This window comes from Plectropomus leopardus, chromosome 15 (assembly GCF_008729295.1).
Source record: "Plectropomus leopardus isolate mb chromosome 15, YSFRI_Pleo_2.0, whole genome shotgun sequence".
In the NCBI taxonomy this organism is placed as follows: Eukaryota; Metazoa; Chordata; class Actinopteri; order Perciformes; family Serranidae; genus Plectropomus; species Plectropomus leopardus.
Window position 1 is genome coordinate 13,956,264 of NC_056477.1, and position 19,268 is coordinate 13,975,531.

General features: G+C 39.3%; 3 protein-coding genes across 3 annotated transcripts; 2 read left to right on the top strand and 1 right to left on the bottom strand.

The window, feature by feature from the left end:
* The first annotated feature begins 3,465 nt into the window (after positions 1 to 3,465).
* On the top strand, positions 3,466 to 5,301 carry LOC121954934 (DNA damage-inducible transcript 4 protein-like). Its single transcript, XM_042502681.1, has 2 exons — positions 3,466 to 3,729; positions 4,425 to 5,301. The coding sequence occupies exons 1-2, from the start codon at positions 3,561 to 3,563 to the stop codon at positions 4,922 to 4,924; spliced, it is 669 nt and encodes a 222-aa protein (XP_042358615.1). The 5' UTR covers positions 3,466 to 3,560; the 3' UTR covers positions 4,925 to 5,301.
* A 2,430-nt stretch (positions 5,302 to 7,731) lies between these two features.
* Positions 7,732 to 13,296, bottom strand: dnajb12a (DnaJ heat shock protein family (Hsp40) member B12a). The gene is given in 10 exon segments (XM_042501992.1): positions 7,732 to 8,364; positions 9,439 to 9,522; positions 9,525 to 9,581; positions 9,809 to 9,981; positions 10,069 to 10,178; positions 10,291 to 10,370; positions 11,481 to 11,651; positions 11,750 to 11,895; positions 12,631 to 12,808; positions 13,140 to 13,296. Coding segments are annotated over 9 exon segments (1,086 nt in total). The 5' UTR covers positions 13,273 to 13,296; the 3' UTR covers positions 7,732 to 8,364; positions 9,439 to 9,484.
* A 77-nt stretch (positions 13,297 to 13,373) lies between these two features.
* trmt2b (tRNA methyltransferase 2 homolog B) lies at positions 13,374 to 16,938 on the top strand. Its single transcript, XM_042502508.1, has 2 exons — positions 13,374 to 14,359; positions 15,870 to 16,938. Exons 1-2 carry the CDS (start codon positions 13,532 to 13,534, stop codon positions 16,491 to 16,493), a joined length of 1,452 nt encoding a protein of 483 aa, XP_042358442.1. The 5' UTR covers positions 13,374 to 13,531; the 3' UTR covers positions 16,494 to 16,938.
* Positions 16,939 to 19,268: the final 2,330 nt, after the last annotated feature.

Genomic DNA, 19,268 nt, shown 5'->3' on the forward strand with positions numbered 1-19,268 from the left:
AATAATCCAGTTCCTTTGGGTGTTTTATGTCAAGTCCGTAGTCGTTGAAGGGAATCAATAATACCATTTACATTTGCATTCAGCGCTCATATCCTCCTACTGGCAACAAAAGCAGATTTTGATACTGTATAAAGTACAAGTACAGTTAAGTACATCAAAACATGACAAACAGTGGATAACAAGGCACCAAAACACCCAAAAGAAAGTGCAAATATATATTGATTTAATGCATTATACATGCATTTGGTAATTGATTGCCTGTGTTGCATGAACCATATTGTTTTTATATACTATACTGCACTCCTGACTCATTGAATTAAATTAAACTAATGAGATATGGTCTTAAATGTTGTCTGAAAGAAGCTACACTTTAACAATAACTTGATGCAGTCATACGGCTATGCTCTGAGTTTTTCAGAATATACTCAAGCAATCCACTCTCTCTGGCTCTTTTTTGCAATGTGAGATAGGTTTTCTTGGGAACATTATTTTAAAAAGCACATTTATGTCAAAGGGGTTATTTCAGCTAAGCATAGCTCATAAAACAAAAGTCAATTCTTAATGGAGTAGTTCTTTTTTGTGATTGTCCATTTTTGCCAAATGTGCCAGAACTCAAAGAAACCCTCAGACTTTATTTCTAATTCAAGGTCAGCCAAAGATCAAGAGTCTAACTAAGGTAATATTCAATATACCAGCTATTTGAGGTTGGTGTGTAAAGTGTTAATGCTTTGATAAAGAAGACTGTGTCTCAGCAGAACTTGCCAAACATCAGTTTCTCCTGCCCCCCTTGAGAGTGCAGGTCTGTTTCTGCTTCCTCCAGCAATAAATCAAAACCTAAATGGAACGCTGTCCCAGCTCCAACTTCAGGTGACGCAGTCGTACGAAGCCAAACAGAGAGTCCTGCATTCAGAGCTTAAGGGTTTCCATATAAACACAGGGCTCTGATGACACAGGATGATGGGATATCTACACTGAGATGGAATCTTTATTTCTTTTTTTTTTTTGCTATCATCTTGTCAGAGTGGCTGACACCACCTCACTTTTCATGTCTTAAGCAGTGATAAAAACACAAGGCACCCAAGATTATTACACAATAGCGTCAACAAAACATTTCAGATGGACCCTGCTCACAACAGCATGTTGTTGCTATAGCTACAGCCTGGCATACACAATCCAGGGACCCTTCTACCCCCTCCTGAATTAATTAACAACATGAGTAGATTTAAAAGAGTCTGGAGAGGAAGGTTGTATCTGAGCTACTTCAGGTGTAAATATATGGCATTCTCCATTTAAGTGCCTCATAAATGCTCTTGTTCTTTCCACACCAATTACTGAAACAAATAGATCTTTGGAGACAAAAAATATAGGAAGCAGCGGTTCTTCATTGTGATTCACTCTGATGCACCCCAGATAAAGCAGATCCATTCTCAAGAATCCATTTGGTAGTAGATTTATAATACATGAATTACATAGCCCGAGGCTGGCTAGCCTAACAGCTCTCTAAAGCCTGTTTGAACTGTAAAACACACCACCTGTCACGCTTCATTTCGTCTTACCCGTTTTAATTTTTTTCACAATGACATGTTGCAAATGATGTTTAAGCTTAGTTAAATGATACATTTCATATGCAGGGACAAAGTTAAAAAACAGCAGAAAAAACACAGTTGTGACCATGAAAGTACAAAGGGGGGAATGCATGTCAAAGATTGTGTTTTCGCAGGCACAGTCACTCAAAACAATAGGTGCACTCAGGCATAAACACTTTCCATGCAGACACGCATGCACACTCACAACACTGGTTCAAGCGTCTTCATTGTCTGTAGCTTCTAGCTGATGCAGTGGCGCCATCATCTGCATATGCAGTGTATTACACCAGTTAGGACAGACCCAACGGGACTGCCACAGTCCTGCCTTTCTACCCTGTGCAGTTTTTTTTTTTTTTCTCAAATAATTTAATTTTAATAATTTAAATATGTCTGAAAATATCATTTAATTTGCAGTACACAACATTGACGACTGTCCCACTGTTGCCCATGAATCCTTGTCAAACGAATCCATTATGTTGGCTATAACTAGGTATATGTATGTCACCAATTCTATTTTTAATAGTTTCGTAATGTATACACCATACAAAGGCATTTTAATTCATGACACTTTAGGCCACCATACATGGTGATAGGCTGTGTTTAATATACAGCTCAATTTTAAATAGTTGGGTTTCCATGTCTGTTTCAGCTGAGAGGTCACTTCTAACTGTATTGGTTATTGCTCTCCTTGCAGAAATGGTCAAATAAATTCTGCTTAGTGACAGTTTTAGTGTATTGCCTGTGTTTGTCCTGCAGTCCTTTAAATTGCATACACTAGCCCACTCCCAGGACTATCAAATTTCAAACACAAGGACAGAAACTAAGTTAAGTAGACCCCAAGAAATTGTTATTAATTGAATTATAACTTAAAATATCCCACATATGCAAAAACAAAAACGCATGGTTAATGTAAACCTCTGGACCATTTGATGATGATAATGTTAACTTTGATCCTAAGCATGAGTGGGGGTGTTTTGAGGGGTGGGGGAGGGTCTGTATGTGGGTGTGGACTATATTGAGAAGTTGATCCTAAAGTTAAGACACAGCATTCCTGCAAAGTTCCTTAAAAAGATTGATTGGAAAGCATGAAAAACAGTTAGCCTACATAAAATAACTCGAAACACAATTTAAACAAAAGTATTGATCATAAATGAAACAATATTCCAGGTTGGCCTAGAATAACCTCTGGGAATAAAGTCTCGATTTTAACCGTTTGTTCTAATCTATAAAGTGGATAACGGTAACTTTTAGCCTCTTCTTTATATAATAACCTGTATTTTGATCAAAATTGTCCATAATATCGGTAAATTCGCTGTATCTGCAACTCAGATACGAGTTTTCTTAGAGAGGGTCTTTGTGGTCACGCACAAACTTAGTGTTGCATTGGTTTAAAAAATCCCAAAATCCAGAGTCAGCACTCACGTTTCCGATCATCAACGCAAAACACGAGGCATACGTGCGATACGTGTCAGCATGAGTTGCCATCGACGGGAATGAATCTCCCCACAGCTCTTTCATCATATCTCTTTTCTCCAAAAACTAAGGGGGTGTGTCTCCTTATTGTCTCGTGGCATTGTGGAGACAGGCGTTGATTGGTGTGTCGGTTTGGATGTTTAATTTCACATTTGACTGCCAATTTTTTAAGAAAAATACAAAGTTGTGAAAATAAGTTGGGTTGGGGGTCGGGAACCTGCAGGGTGCTGGGGGCCAGGCCTTTTGCCTCATCAAAGGGACCAAAAATGTTACCAGGCAGGGTAGAGCACTGGAGACGTGAGCTGAAGCGTCATTGGTTGAGAAATCTAGGGGGCGGGGCCTCCTGGCGTGGGTATTTAACGCTTTGTTCCATTGTTGCAGAGTGTGTTTTCCAGCTGGTCTAGCACAGACAAGGAGGACCTGACGTTGGAGAATACCATTGCACTTTTTTTTTTAACAATAGGACGTTGTTTTTTTTTTACTATTTGTTTCTTCGTAAATATGTCTTTTTCTAGCAATCACTCCTTGGACGGCAGCTTTCCTCCGTCTCCAGCGGAGGGCAGGGGTTCACAGCGGCTGTCCTGGGGCAGTCTGCTGCAGAGGCTGGCTGAGCTGAAGGGGCTCAATCAGAGGGTCACAACAGATCATCAGTGCAGCAGCAGCGAAACTGGTGAGTGCTGCAGGCTTTTGTCTGAGGAGGCTCCGTTGTGTTTTGCTCCTTGTCTCGTTTGTGTTTAATCTTAGTTTGATTGCACTTGTTAAAATATAGAGTAATGTCACTGGCCTAAGAGACAACCAACAAAGCAACACACAAAAGCTGAAGTGCATCTCCTCACAGCTCACACTCAGCCTTTTTATTTACACTGTTTGCTCTACTACATGGATTGTGTTTTTTTTATTTTGTTGATTTTTTTAACAAGTGATTCTATGAATTTGTATCAATATATAGTTGTCAAATGTTGTGTGTTTGTGTATATATAGCAGATCTATAACACACACACCCAGAGGTTAGGTTGGTCTAACCAATTTTCAGTCATAGAACAATCTCTCATAAACACACATTTAAACATGTATTTATGGGTAAACGTATATGAGTCGTATGACATTTATGTCTATATATGTACAAGTTAAACATTTATGTATTACACTATTCTTTTACTAGTTTAATTCCCTTTTTACATTATTTTACTAATATTGTTATTGGTGTGATCTGTTGTTTATTTCATTCACTGTGCTTTAATTGTAATTGTGCTAATAAAGTGCCAATAAAGTTTACTGGAACAAAAGGGTTAAAGGAGGCAAAGGCTTTTATTGATGACCTCATTTTTTTTAAGCGAGACTTTAACCTGTATTCTTTTGTTTCAGGATCTGTGACAGACATGTCCCTGTCAGAATCAGACAGCAGTTTCTTCCTGCTGGAGGAGACCCTGGCCGCAGAGGTCGCAGCAACAATAACACAAAGTCTCAACGATGCATCAGAAATCCTGGGCTGCTCCAAACTCATCCTACCAGACTGCCTACTGCACAATATCAGCCAAGAGATGCTGCACCTCTCCGTCAGCGAGCCCTGCGGTCTCAGAGGAGCACTCATCGACCTGTGTGTGGACCGAGGGGACCAGAGCAACCTATGTACTGTGGACCAAATAGCAGTGGACGCCACCCTGGTCCCCACTTTCCATGTGACCCTGGTGCTGAGGCTGGAGTCTGGTGGGCTGTGGCCAAAGGTGCAGAAACTCTTCAGTGGCAGCAAGTCACCACAAGCGTCTGCAAAACACCATAACACCCTGAGGCTGAGTACGAGCTTCAGGGCGATAAAGAGGAAACTGTATTGCTCAGGGGAGCTGCTGATCGAGGAGTGCTGCTGACCAAGCGCCCCTGTGCCTGATTAGCTGAACTGAATTCATATGTATTGTGAGAGACAGCTGGTGGGTTAGGCATTGTCTTATTTAAAGCAGAATCATGTTACCCTAACACACTTCAAATGGCACTAACAGGATGGTCCTAGAACAGCACGGATCTGGTGTTGGTGTATTTATGTGTGTTTCGGGTTTCCCTGGTACCTGCTTACGTCTCATGGCAGCTGCTCACCTGATTGCAGGTGACTCAAGACTCCTGTTTGAACATGGGTCTGTTTCCTTCCTATGAATGTAAAGTCACACCCATACGGGAATGGCTCACTGTGTGAATTTGACAGTCAAATATTACCGGAAGCTTGTGTCTTTTGTACTTTTCAACAACTTGAAGTCCATGAACAAATAAATTATTTTTTATTAATTTGTTGTGAGTTTTCTTTCCACTCATAAGCAATCAGTGACTTGTCATGAAAGCACAAGTGTTAAGTGAGTGTGTGTGTGTGTGTGTGTGTGTATGTGGCTGCAGGGGAAAGTACAATTGATCTGTTGGTCCACCACTTTGGTCAAGCCTGAAATATCTTAACTACAGGGTTCCCCTACATTTTCATGGCGGAAATTTCAAAAATGTTTCATGACTTTTCAAGGACCCACAATACATTTCACACATAATTTCCACTGGCTGGCACACATGAAGGGAGAGACAGATCACAGGGAAAAAAAAAAAAAAAAAAAACATACATGAAAATGCTGTCACATCGACACAGAGCGTTGTTAAGTCAACAGCTGAAGACAATAAATTTGCATTATGTTGAAGATTATGTGTGAAAGATTACATTTTTACAATTTCATTATGCACTACAAAACTGAATAATTTTTTTGAAACTTCAAATGATTTTTTACCAATTCCATGACTTTTACAGGACTGGAGATGTGATTGAAATTCCATGACTTTTTCAGGTTTTCCATGACCACGGGAACCCCGTTACTATAATTATATGGACTGACTGTAAAGATTTCCCAGAGGAAGAATACTTCACACTATAAAAATCCATTTTAACTTTTAAAGACAGAGACAATTTTACACACCTTCATCTCATCACCTGGATTCCTGCAACAGCCTCTTTCCTGGCTTGAATTAAAAAAACAAAAACTATTAATCTACTCCAGACTACAGAATTCAGCTGCCAGGCTTTTGACCAGAAGACGACGTGATCACGTCATCCCTGTTAAAGCCTCTTTACGCTGGCTCCCAGTATGTTTTAGAGGAGACTTAAAGATTTGACTGATTGATTTTAAGGCTCTTCATGGCCTTTCTCCCAGCTGTATCTCTGACCTCTTAGTACTGTATACACCGCAGCGTACTTTGAGATCTTTGAGCAGAGGTCTTTTGTCTGGTCCAGAGGCCTGGCTGAAAACTAAAGGGGACAGAGTTTGCAGTCAGGGCTCCGAGGCTCAGGAACGATCTGCCTGAGAGAATCAGGCCGGCTAAATCTGTGATTTCTTTTAGGTCCTTTCTTAAAACATTTATCAGAGAGCTTTACTAAATTTTATTTTAGTGCTAATTTCCTTTAAACAGTCCTTTAATTTCTTTTTTGTTTTTTAAAAACTGAATTGTATTTTTTTTTAAAAATCTGGTTTCTTTTAAGAGAGTTTGGTATTATTTTTTATAGTGCCTTGTGAAGCACTATATATTGCTGTTTTTAAAAAATTGCTGTGTATAAAATCATTTTTATCAATATAATTCCTCTGATGATTGTCATCTAGTGCCATCGTCATGTCAAAATTTGTGGTTTTGATTGAAATGTCAAAAATCTTCGTCTGGATTGCCATTAAATCTGGTTCATGTCCCCCGCAGGATGAATTGTAACGACTGACAACCCCTTGACTTTTTATTTTGTGCCATCATCAGGTCAAAATTTGATTGATTTTTTTTCTTCTGTAAATCTAATCTGCTCTACAAAGACGAACCACGTTAACGACAATTAAGGTCAGTTGAGTTATGACCGATATTAAATCATTGGATATTTGTTCTATCTTGTGATTTCCTCGTTCAGTCTTGTTCTGTTGTCGAGAAAATAGGGTGTAAAAATTGCAGGAACGACACATCCAAACAAAATCCCAAGCAAACTACATTAAATATAATTTTTGTGCTCTGCTTTGGGTTCCCAGGATTTTAGATTCTTTCAGGCTAAAAAATCTCATTGAGGACCAAGATGATGCTGATGACAAAATAATAGATAATGTTACTATGACCACTGATGAAGACGATGATGTCAAGTAATCTTAATGTAGGTCGAACCTGATGAAGTGAAAATTAGAACAAAATACTTGAGAGCTGCTTTAAAAGTTTCTTTCGTCATGATTTTAGAACAGACATCTATAAATGGAAAAAAAGTTGAATCTAGTAAGAGTTTTCCTCATACTGACAAAGATTTTCATTTCATTTTTCAAAGATGATCATGTTTTTAGGCATAAGGACTACTTTGTGAATACCTGTTTAATAAGTTCATTTTCCCTTTTCAAACTATAACACATTTGGCTGGACAGTCACAAAACTGCTGCAGACAGCATTTGTGGGAAGGAAGGACACTCAGCTGTACTCTGTGTTTCGTGCTTATTGGCAAATGTTAGCATGCCAACATGCCGGACTTTAACAGCGAACATGGTAAGAACTTTACCTGCTTAGCATTAGCATGTTAGCAGCATCACTGCGAGCATGTTGGCAAGCTGTCATTAGCAGGGATCAGTTTCAGCCTCACTTAGCCGCTAGCTTGGCTGTAGACTCTTAAGTGTTGCTTAAAAGAGGAAGTAAAGACCAGTTAACCATTGGACAAATTTAATTCAAAGAACCTTTTATACAATTTTAGCATGTTAATTTAATAAATATGGTTTACTTTTATTTGTGCAACGATTTTCAATACTTATGATCCAACAGGCTACAAGCAAATCCACAAAATAACATTATAGTAAATGATATTAACTCCAATAAACCCTGCACTGTTAAAAGTAAAATGAATATTTACATTGGTTAAGAACTATAAAAATTACACACTTTTCCTTGTGAGTGGCTCAGACGTCTGTCTATGAGAAGGCCATGAGGTTTCTCAAAATGTTTAAGGAAAACAAAAAAGACTGGGACAGAAAAGCTAATCTTAGCAGCTTTGTTTACCGTTCAAATAGACAACTATGCTCTTACTTTCCACCGTGACGCCCAGCGGACTCTCACCATCCTGAAGACACTAGAGTAAGAAAAATGTCAGCAGTCAACTCAAAGCTTCTCACAGTTCTACAGGAAGTCAATCTACACCGAGTTGCAGAGAGGTTCCCTGATGAGGTCTGCTGCCCACTGCACGTAAGGCAATTTTTGATTCTCTTGGTTTGCTGCAGAAATATGCTCCAATTTGTGTGGGCTCCGACCGATTTCTTCTAATTAGATTCAAGTACCGACGAACCTGCAAAAACAAAAGAATCAATGATAGTTATGCATCACTTTTCATGTGATGAACTCTGTATGTGCACAGACTGAAAAGAACATCTAGCTCTTACGGTTTTAAACTTCACGTAACTGTGCACCATTTTTCAATTCATACAATGTTTTTTTCCTGCCTTGCAGACAGCCTTTGGTTTTTGTTCATTCCCGTATTAAAACAAACTGACATGACCCTTGCTCGTGACAGCTAATCAATCACAGTGACCCATCGGTCGCTGGTATTGATGGCTTTTTAAATTGGTCAAAGTTCTGTCATCACATGCTAGTTGCAGCTGTGATCATGGCCTGTTTTAAAAACACTTGTCTCGTGGCTGCAGCAAAGTGCTCAGAGGGAATGCCGACATCTGAGACAACACGACTGACTCTTAAACATCAAGTGGCAGTCCCTGCTTGCAACCTCATTACCTTGTGTCAATAAAGTAACAGACTAAAATACAGCTGATTAAATTCTCACTGTAATGATAACATATTAGAATCCATATTGTCAAGTAGTTTAATTAAATAAATGGTGAAAGCAGCCTGGAAAGTTTGGAATCAATACAAAAACATTAAGTATGATTTGGAAAACTGTCAACTGTAATACAGTGTAACTCGTAAAAGATGGGATAAAATACGCTGAACACGTTGCAGTCCATGTACTGTATACAGTAAGGTTGTGACCGTATGAGATTTTCTGGGTATCATAACAGCCTCAGAAAATATCACGGTTTCATGGTATACGTTATTACACGATTATTATCAGTTACAGCAAACTTTAAAGGAATGGGGAAAAAGTTTTTTTTTGGTTGAACAGATGCAATATTATAACTGAAACTTGAATCCATTATTTAAAAATGGATTGCATTTAAAAAGTCATTTTTAAAAATAAAATAAAGGTGAGATACTCCTTGTGGTTGCATATTTTTCCAATACTGTAGATAAACAAATGTACATGTCATGATAACCATCAATTTCCATACCACAATATACCATGAAACCAGTACACAGCTGCACATAGTAGCAATGAAGCTGTAATGTGTTGGTTGTGGCAACTTACCCATGTGTGCTCAAGTGGTTTCTAACCATCCAATATAACCTGAATCTCAGATAGTCTGGAACAGCTGGGAGTCCCCATCCTCTGTGCCCTTTGGTACAACTCTGAATCCCCAAAGTAACGAGCACGATACAGTAAGCCTTCCTCTGAAAGTACAAGAGGAAGAGTATGTCAGTGCGTTAAATCTCAATCATTTACTATTTAAATATGACATCACATGTTAAATATTCCTTTATAAACTGTTGTAATGAGCTTAATAAGGGTTATTCTATGTCACCAATGAACTAGGAACATCCACAATAAAGTGATTAACTGAGGAAATGACTTGCAGATTTATCGTTAATCAAAATAATCATTGGGTGTTAAAACTTACTCTGCTGCTTCTCCTTCCAACAGTTGTTTCGGAGGTTGGAGATGTAGTCTTCTTCTACGCTTCTCTCCACATTCTTCAGGTTATTCCCAGTATATTCTTCATTGAAACGGTCTCCCACATAGAAAAGAACCTTCAGATTTGATGTGTGCCTCTTGTGAATATGCCCAGCCGACCTGATGCACAGAGAAGACACAATAACTGAGACAGACGAGACGTTTTCACACAACCTCAGAAAGCTCTCGGGGTGGTGAGGCACTTACGGGCGGTAGCTAAGGCTGTAGGGAGGCTGGGTGACCATCATCTGGCTAAGAGCAGAAACAATGATGAGGATTAAAATGGGCATCAGCTGCACGAACAGAGCCAGGCCTCCCTGTAAAGAGAGAACGAAAAAAAAGGTCTGATTAGTGTTTCATCACAGAGCATACAGTACATTAGCTGTTATGACATTCATGTGTAATTTCAGTATTACAGACAAGACTTACATCTCTCTGCTGTTCTCGTCTTTCTTGCCTATTATGATGTGCAAAATGCATTCTTCCATTTCTGTAAACGTGCACGTTACCTGAAAAAAATGGATGAAAATAAAGATTAAATTAAGATAATGTGCTGTGACACTAAACCGTGTGAAATCAAGAGCGTGAAGGTTTTTAGTCAGAACAATTACAGCTGCAGATTTAACTGATTATCGCATGTTCAACCAGAGAGAAGGAAGTGTTTGGGAAACGTGTTTACACAGTTCCATTTTTAACAAGGTTGGTCAAGCAAGCAAAATGTTATTTGGTTAGGCTAATGTAATGCCTGTTCACTCCAAAGAGTATGTCACTCAGCACTGCAATGGAGGTAGTAATTATAGAGAAGATGAAAGGAAATAACTACTAGCAGTCTAAAATTTTAACCCCAATGAGAGGCAAAGAAAACAACGAGCCAACCACATTCACGCAGCTGTGGATCTAATAAAAAAAGTCACGTTATATGTTCAGACAGTAAGATATTAATGTTAAGATCATGAGTTCAGCCTTGCTTTGTATTGGAATCTGCTTTCTTTCTTTCTTTTTTTTGTTTAAAAGCACAGGCAGACTTAAAAAAAAAAAAAAAAAGGAGGGGATTCACAAGGCTGAACAGCCAGTCAGACAGCTTTATCTCACTGACTCTGACCGGAGAATGATGGCTGATAAGGGCTGTGTAGAGTTGACAGCATACAAGATGTTAAACCTACAGCACAGTCCTTTTAGGTACCACCCAGGTTATACTGAACACAGTTTAGAAGCCTGGCTTTCTCTCACATAGAGTGCTGCAGGAATGAGTTCTATAACCAGGAAATGACTTCACATTTTCACAACTTTGGTTCCCTCTTCTTGACGTCAATGGATTTTTAGTTAAATGCTTTAAATAAGGTCTGTGGTTAACACAAGCTTGAGAGACTTTACATTTAGATCTACGCAATAAAGTACATCAGCAAATACTCATGTGAATTTTAAAGCATTTATGTCTCTTAAAAAGGCAGATGCTAACAAATATCTAAATGAGACAACAGAACATCATCACACCGAGCTGCGCCGAATAAGGCTTTAAAGCCTCGTTGTGGTGACGGCATTAAGTCGTGTGACCTTAGTGTAGTTTGTTTAGAGCCCAACATACTGACTGATCCTATATTTATCTGGCTTCTACTTACTTGATGGGAAACCTCCACCAAAGAACATATTGAAGAGATCCTCGGGTGAGATGTCTGCTTCAAAATCACGATGTTGTCTGTGTCTGCTTGGGTGTGATCTCTCCTCTCCATACTGGTCATACTGCCTTCGTTTCTCAGCGTTGCTTAGCACAGCATAGGCATTACCAATAGCTGAAAGACACACAAAAAAGCCCACACAAATTTACACTTGGTCAGCTTACATTAACATTTACTTGATATAACAGCACTGGAGATGACTTTTAATTTACCTTTAAATGCCTCTGTGGCTCCAGGTGCGTGATTTTTATCTGGGTGAAATTTCAAAGCCAGCTTTCTGTATGCCTTTTTCAGGTCCTCCTCAGATGCAGTCTTTTCAACCCCCAGAATTTGGTAATAATCTTTACAGCTCTTAATCCTGCGATTAAAGAAACACCCACCAGAGATAGTAAGCAGATTGCGACGGGTAAAATGAAAATCAAACATACATATACATCCCTTTGGATATTAATGTGACATCATATACTTCATTATGTGAACAATTTTTTGCATGAGCAAATCATAATAATCCTGAGATAATGTTATCCAATCTGTATATTTTTACAGGACTTGGATGCTGGTTGCTCTCTATAGACACAAGAAAACTGCAGTCTTTCAGTGATTGGTCAACCAGCAAAAAGAAAAGAGTAATGTGAATATATTTTGTGTAATCTGACTTCACTTTGTTTACCACTTTCAAAATTTTCAGAGATGGACATGTTATCACCTACAGACCTAACATCAGGCTGATGATCTTTTTAGCTGAAACCCGCCCATTTCTGTTCATTTTTTCCCATATTAACCAAGTGAGATTATCTTTCTTACTAAAGGATGAACCAAAATGTATTCATTTGGCTGACTCAGTTTCGTGACATAAAATATCAGTGCTTGAAGCTGCTTAGTAACGGTATTAACAATGATTATATTTTCTCAGAGACCAATTCCCCGAAAAATAGTCTTAATATGCTTTAAAGTAAACTAAAATGACACATTACTGAGTGACATCCGGATATTGAGTATAACATGTGTCTTCTTATTTTGTGTTGTGTCGTTTGTAATACTGCGCAGTAACCTTATTACTAAAACAACAGGACAGATCCACATGTGCACTGACTTTCTGACAGCATCCAGCTGCTCTGCGGTGTATGATTTGCCCGAGTCTGTGGCCCCCTGTGCGGACGCGTTGGGCTCCTCTCCGTGGCTGCGGTGCCTCATCGTGGGTCCATCTCCGTTCACAGGACCGCCATTCTCATCCGGAGGCTTCCCATTCTGCGCTAACGACTCCAATAAGCCTGTCAAGAAAGTGGAGCCATGTTACTCAAGGATGCTCATAATCAGACAATTCACTAGCACAACGGGCTAACGGTTAGCACTTTAGCTGCTAACGAGGACGTCAAGGGTGTAAACCGCGTATGAGTAAGCACCAAATTAAGACATTAAGGAGCAAACTATGTTGTAGAAATCGCGGGTGAGGGGCTGGAAAACTACAAATACCAGTGTCAGCTCGGAGCAGCTGGTGTAACGTTAAGACGGTAATGCTAACGTTAGCTGATTTGGTTTCACAGCCATGGCCCACCATTTCCACATTAAATCATCGCCTAAACAGACGTTTATTCGACGTACTTTTGGCCTGATCTGTCGGAAACAGGCGCTGTGCTTTCTCCAGAAACTTCCTGGCTTTGTCCGGTTGGTTGTTGTTGACCGCAGTCAGGGCTATTTTAATGCACCGCTCCGCTTCGTCCTTGTTTGAGTCCATCGCGACACAGCGGAAATGTTTACTTGCCCCGGGACGCACGGGGATGACGTAAGGAAGCTAGCTGGCACGTAAATAATACGTTTTCACAGTTGAAAGGAACCGGCAGCACGTTTTTTTGTTTTCTTGCGGCAAAAAAAAAACGTTTAAAACTCGGACAATTACAGTCAGCGATGTTAATTTTATATATTAAGCTACACTAATCATCATCGGGACACTTTAAGCACCCTCAGCCATAATAGCTGCTTCTTTTAAAGTCAAAATGGCTTTGACAGCTGCACGCAGAAGGTCAGTCATATTTGGAAAGATTTTACAAACTCTGAGGCAAAGCTGTGTGTTGTTTTCAACTAATGACACAGTTCTAGCTAACCAGAGGAAACTGAGGAGAAAAAGTCACAAGGATCCTCCCTGGGCTCTGTCCTGGGAGGAGAGGCTCGCTGATTCGGTCACTCCTCTGTGGAGGCTGAGTTATGATGAGCAACTTGAGCTCAAGCAAAAGCATCAGGAGAGGATCCTGGCTGAGCTCTGCATGCATCTTTCAGGTGACTCCTCAACACCTGTCAGAAGTAAACCCACCTTCCCTGTCCTGCCCATTCTGCCATCACCAGTTAGGGAAGGTTACCGCAACAAGTCTGAGTTCTCTGTTAACAGAGGAGTGGATGGAAACCCAAAGACAGTTGGATTTTGTGTGGGCACAGGCAAGGAGAGAAACCTTATCTGCATCAATGCAGACCACCTGCTCAATTTGCCAGAGAAGCACAAACTTGTAGCCAGATGTTACCAGGAATTCCTCCGCCGCTCCTCCCTGGAGCCCTGCCTGCGGTTCCATGAAGGGGGTCACTGGAGAGAGGTCACAGTGAGGACCAACGCAGAGGGCCACACCATGGCTATAGTGTACTTTCATCCACAGACGCTCACTCCAGAAGAGGTGGCAGCCCATAAGGCTGAGCTGGCAGATTACTTCACACAGGGGCCTGGATCGGTCTGTCAGCTGGACTCACTGTTCTTTCAGGAGAGTTGGATGACTCGCTGCACTCATGAGATATCCCCCTACCAGCTCCTGCATGGTCAACCACACTTATACGAGGAGGTAGTACTGTAAAACTTCAATTAAAAGCCCAAGCTAATATTTGCTTGAATCACTGAACTTATATTTGGCAGGTGCTTTTAATTTCTTTCACACAAAACTTGCTCAGCAAAGATGGAAATACTATCAAATTATTTATTTAACCCCTTGAGATCTGGGCAAGTTGGCTTTATTTTATTCAAAAACATGGGAAGGAGGTTACAAGTAACAAAAGAAGAAATGGCCCAGAGGTCAACAAGAAATTTGTGAAAAGTAAAAGAAAATTATCTGACCATTTGCCCAAAAAAATCCAACCAAAAACAAAACAAACGAACAAAAAACAGAAAGTAAAAGAAATAAATACTAAGCAAGAAATAGCTTCTGCATAGAAATTATAATAATTGTGTAAAATATTTTTTAATATATAATTATGAATATAATCATAGCACAATAAGTAAGGGAATTTGTGTTTGGTAGATTATTTCTTGTAACAGTGCTTCTCATGCCATTGGAAAGACTGTTTATTTTCCTTTAAATGGTGAAAAATTTACCAAATCTTCTCTGCCAATGCCAAAAAGCTTTTCTTGCTGTTGCTTTTGACTCTTGTTTTGAGCTTCAGGAGCCTCATTAGCATGTGGAAGAACCATACACAGCCACAACAGCCTGGCACCTCGTCCTCATGCTGGTCACCAGCCTGGTCACACACTGTTGTGGGATGGCATCCCATTTTTCAACCAGCATTTGTCGCAAGTCAGCCAACATGGTTGTGTTGGTCACGATTCTTGGAGCAGACACCAACTGTAGCAGGGCCCATGCTCACAGGTGCTGACAATCTGGTGCTCAGCACCTGGGGGTACCAGAAGCTCAAAACAAGAGTCAATAGCAACAGCAAGAAAAGCTGTTTGGCACTGGCAGAGAAGATTTGGCAAATTTTTCATGGTCCCAACCCTCATACTCAGCTCTGCTGCTCATCCCACAAATGCATGTTCCTTAGAAATACCATTTAAAAGGGAAATAAACAGCCTTTCCAACGGTATAAAAACACAAATTTACCTACTTTTTGTGCATAGTTTAGTTCACTGCTTATTTCTTTTTTGTCTTTCTTGTTTACTATGCTGATAATACTGTCTTCTTTGGTGCTCACGGTTTCAGTAAAATTAACTGAATGATTGAATTGTAGAGAATCTTACCAAGCTAACGATGAAGCAACATGTCCATATTGACAAAAGTTTAAATATTTATTCTTGTATGTGCGATCTAAACAGCTAACTAATGTTAACTCCAGCAGGAAGCCAACAACCTGGTTTTATAGATCCAAAGAACGAATATAAAAATGAACTTCATGGCAGCCAGACCAGGCCTCTAACTGAGACAGGCCTTTATGTGTCACAATGCATCACCACAGCAGGCTAGTAAAATGCACTGGGAGAAAGCTATTGGAAGAAAATGTTTCCTTAAACCAGCCAATTATCAGCAGTAAAAATAAGAAAGTATGGTGTTTTTTAATGTTCCTGTGTTGTTTTGTCATTCGCAGGTGCTGGGCTTCAAATTCCGCATCTCTGCCGATGCCTTTTTCCAGGTGAACCGGGCAGCTGCGGAGGTGCTGTACACCACAGTGAGTCAGCTGTGCATGCCAAAGCCTGAAGAAGGTGGAGGCAGAACAAAAGTTGATGGTACTCTCCTCGATGTGTGCTGTGGGACGGGTGCCATTGGCATCACCATGTCTCCCAGAGTGGACAGAATTATTGGCATAGAGCTCATAGAACAGGCAGTGGAAGATGCCAGGCACAACGCAGCTCTCAACAACGTACTGAACTGTGAGTTTATGGCTGGAAAGGCAGAGGTGGTGCTTCCTGATCTTATGTTTCAGTTGAGCTCAGCAGGTGGAGGTGCGGTGGCAGCTGTGGTAAACCCTGCTCGAGCGGGCCTCCACCCCAAAGTGGTCCGGGCTTTACGAAACCAATCTGCCATCCGCAGGCTGGTCTACGTTTGCTGTAAACCGGACGGGGAATCCATGAGGAACTTCAGGGAACTTTGTTGTGCTCCAGACCAAAAGAAGAAACTCACAGGAGACGCATTTTCTCCAACTCTGGCTGTGCCTGTAGATATGTTCCCACATACTCCTCATTGTGAAGTGGTGCTGCTTTTTGAGAGGTAGCAGATGGTTTTTGTTCAGAGGAGGACCGGCCAATAACTCTGGTTTCTTTAGGAAGCTGTTGGGGAAAAGTCATGATGTACTGTATACTAAACGATAATGAATCAGTCTTGCACCCATGGTTCACCCACACAGGTGTTTTCTTTTATTTGCTTGAAAAGACTTCCTGTCATGACTTTTGTTTTAGGGCTGCAACACGTTTTGTTTTGGGGTTTTTTTGGTTAGTAGACTGTTCCATAAAGGGTCATGTGGCTGCATTTTTTTGTTCCAACCAATCTAGAGCACACCTAATTCCATTAATCAATAGTTTGAAGACTGAGATTAAATTAAATTAATTTCATTAGCCAATCCTGATGTTCTCCTGCTTGGTTAGAGTGAAAACCTGCAGCCACATGGCCCTTTTAGGAAATATTCTAGGAATATTCCTTATTGATGAATGATTAATGTTTTGGGCCCAGTTGTTCAGATGCAATCTGATATAATTTATTGTTTTTACTGTAAAGCACTCTGTAACTTTGTTTTGAAAGGTGCTATACCAGTAAAGTTATTATTATTATTGGATCAAATACTGAAAAAGGGTTATTTAAAAGAAAAAAAAAAATCTAAAATTTAAAAGATTCTGTAAATTATCAGAATTATCCGAATCCCAACAGAAGGTTGGATTCAGGGTTGATTTTAGGAACAAAATGTAATGAAATTTTAAAAATTGTCAAATATATACACATTTATTTATTATTTGCTCTTGATTTGTTTAACCATTACTTTGATTAAATTGATAAAGTTGACATTCAGCTATTAAGCCTTTCAGTGAGGAAAGTAAAAAAACAGATGGTGTCCCCATAAAATCCCCAATATCAAACAAAAATAATTAAAAACTAGAATCTTTAAGATCTCTTTTTTCGTTCTCGTTGGTTGCATATATGGTGGTTAGTGTTAATTTCAGTTTTGTTAGCACACTGCCTACATTGTGATATGTAATCCAATTAAGAGCACTGGTTGTCTGGATTTGGTAATCTTGAAAAGTTTTTTACAGGATCAGGTTGATCCAATCCAATGCTGCTTTGAAAAAACACATGGAAGTAAGATGGATTCGTTGATCCCGGATAACAAAGCATGAGATTTCCCAGTAAATCTTTGTATAACTGGATGTTGGTGTAAAAATGATCAGAAAGTAGAATCCAAGGTGATACTTTCAAGTTGCTTGTTTTTCCCAAACAAAAAACTGTCCAAAACTCACATTGTATATGTATTGTATAATTTACAATGACACAGAACAGAGGCAAATTCTTACATTTTAAGAAGCCAACAAATGTTACTGCAGATTAATTTTCTGTGAACCGACTAATTGGCACCACTGTGTGAGCATGTGCAGATTTTGCTATTCATTTAGACAACTTGCACCATTATCGATCTTATTAGTTCATGGAGTTTGGTGACCTCTTCTACTCGGACAGACTGAGCTTCACCAGACTGACCTTGGAGTTGAGTCAGTTTGTTTATTACACAGTGTTTATCCGCTAAAAGCTTCCCTGAGTTAACATCTGCTTTTACTTTGGTTTCCATTATATAGGTGTTCATTTTAGCGTGTTCAGCTCGAGTGTTTGTTGTTTTTTGTCTGCCCTGCAGTAGCTGTATTTGTGCAGAAGGTGGTGCCATTAAAACTTCTTTGGAGCCAACCTCCAAGGAAACATCCCATTCATTCAAGTTAACTAAAGGTCATCAGCACCAGTGAACAGGATAAGTTGTCCAAGTTTTGTTCCGTAGAGGTTACCACCGTTTATGTGAGTTCATACACTGTGAAAAGGGGACCTTGGTGTACAGACATAGCGCTCTCTTATCTCTTGGTTGAAGTAATGGTCATGATGTTGGTCATACTTAAAATCATTCAGGTTATGTCAGGATCAGTAAAAAAGATTGTGAAATTAACTTTTTTTAACCCCCACAATTGGTTTATAGAAATGAGCAGTCTCATGATACTCCTTTCTGCTTCGGTTCTGGCTGAATTTATCAAAATATGGTGGTCTGTGTCCAAAAAATTACTTGAGAAAAGGGAATTAAAATGTCATATATAATAATGATAATCAGTGTAAGGGATGTTAATTTTTTTAAATGTGTTAGGTTATAGATCAGTTACCCTGTTAAAGAGTTATAGGTTATATAACTATTTTAATTACTTCAGCAAATGATTGTAACTTATTACATTTATTTACTTTTTTAAGCAAATGTTTTAAACAGGGCAATAAAACTGAAAGTTCTAGAAACATAAGTGCATAAATGTTGCACTCAAATTTGTCCTAATGGCTATGCTGACCCACATTGTCCAAAAATATGCCATTAAACATACACAATTTTCACTTACATAATATTTGCATATATATGGATATATAACCCCTTTGTAATCACCAGCAATGTGTTAAGTAGTTGTAATTTAATTACGTTTTTTTTTCACAGTAATTGTAAAGGATTACAATTAAATTTATTTTGTAACGTAATGACAGTTATACAAAACTAGTTACTCCACAAAACTGAATATTATCACTTTTTTAGAGGTTTCTTCTTGTCTGTCTTTGACTGTTGATGTCAACAGTTAAGGAACTTTTTTTTAAAAATGTATTCTATTGGAAAGAAATATAGTTTGTCTACCAAAAGTTGGGATATTCCCCACAGTTCACAATCATGTCTGACTGTCTGTTTTGAATTTGTTAACTGAATCTTGGAAAACACCAAAAATGCCTTTGCACTGCAGTGTGTCTATGCATGTTTGGAGTGTCATGTCAT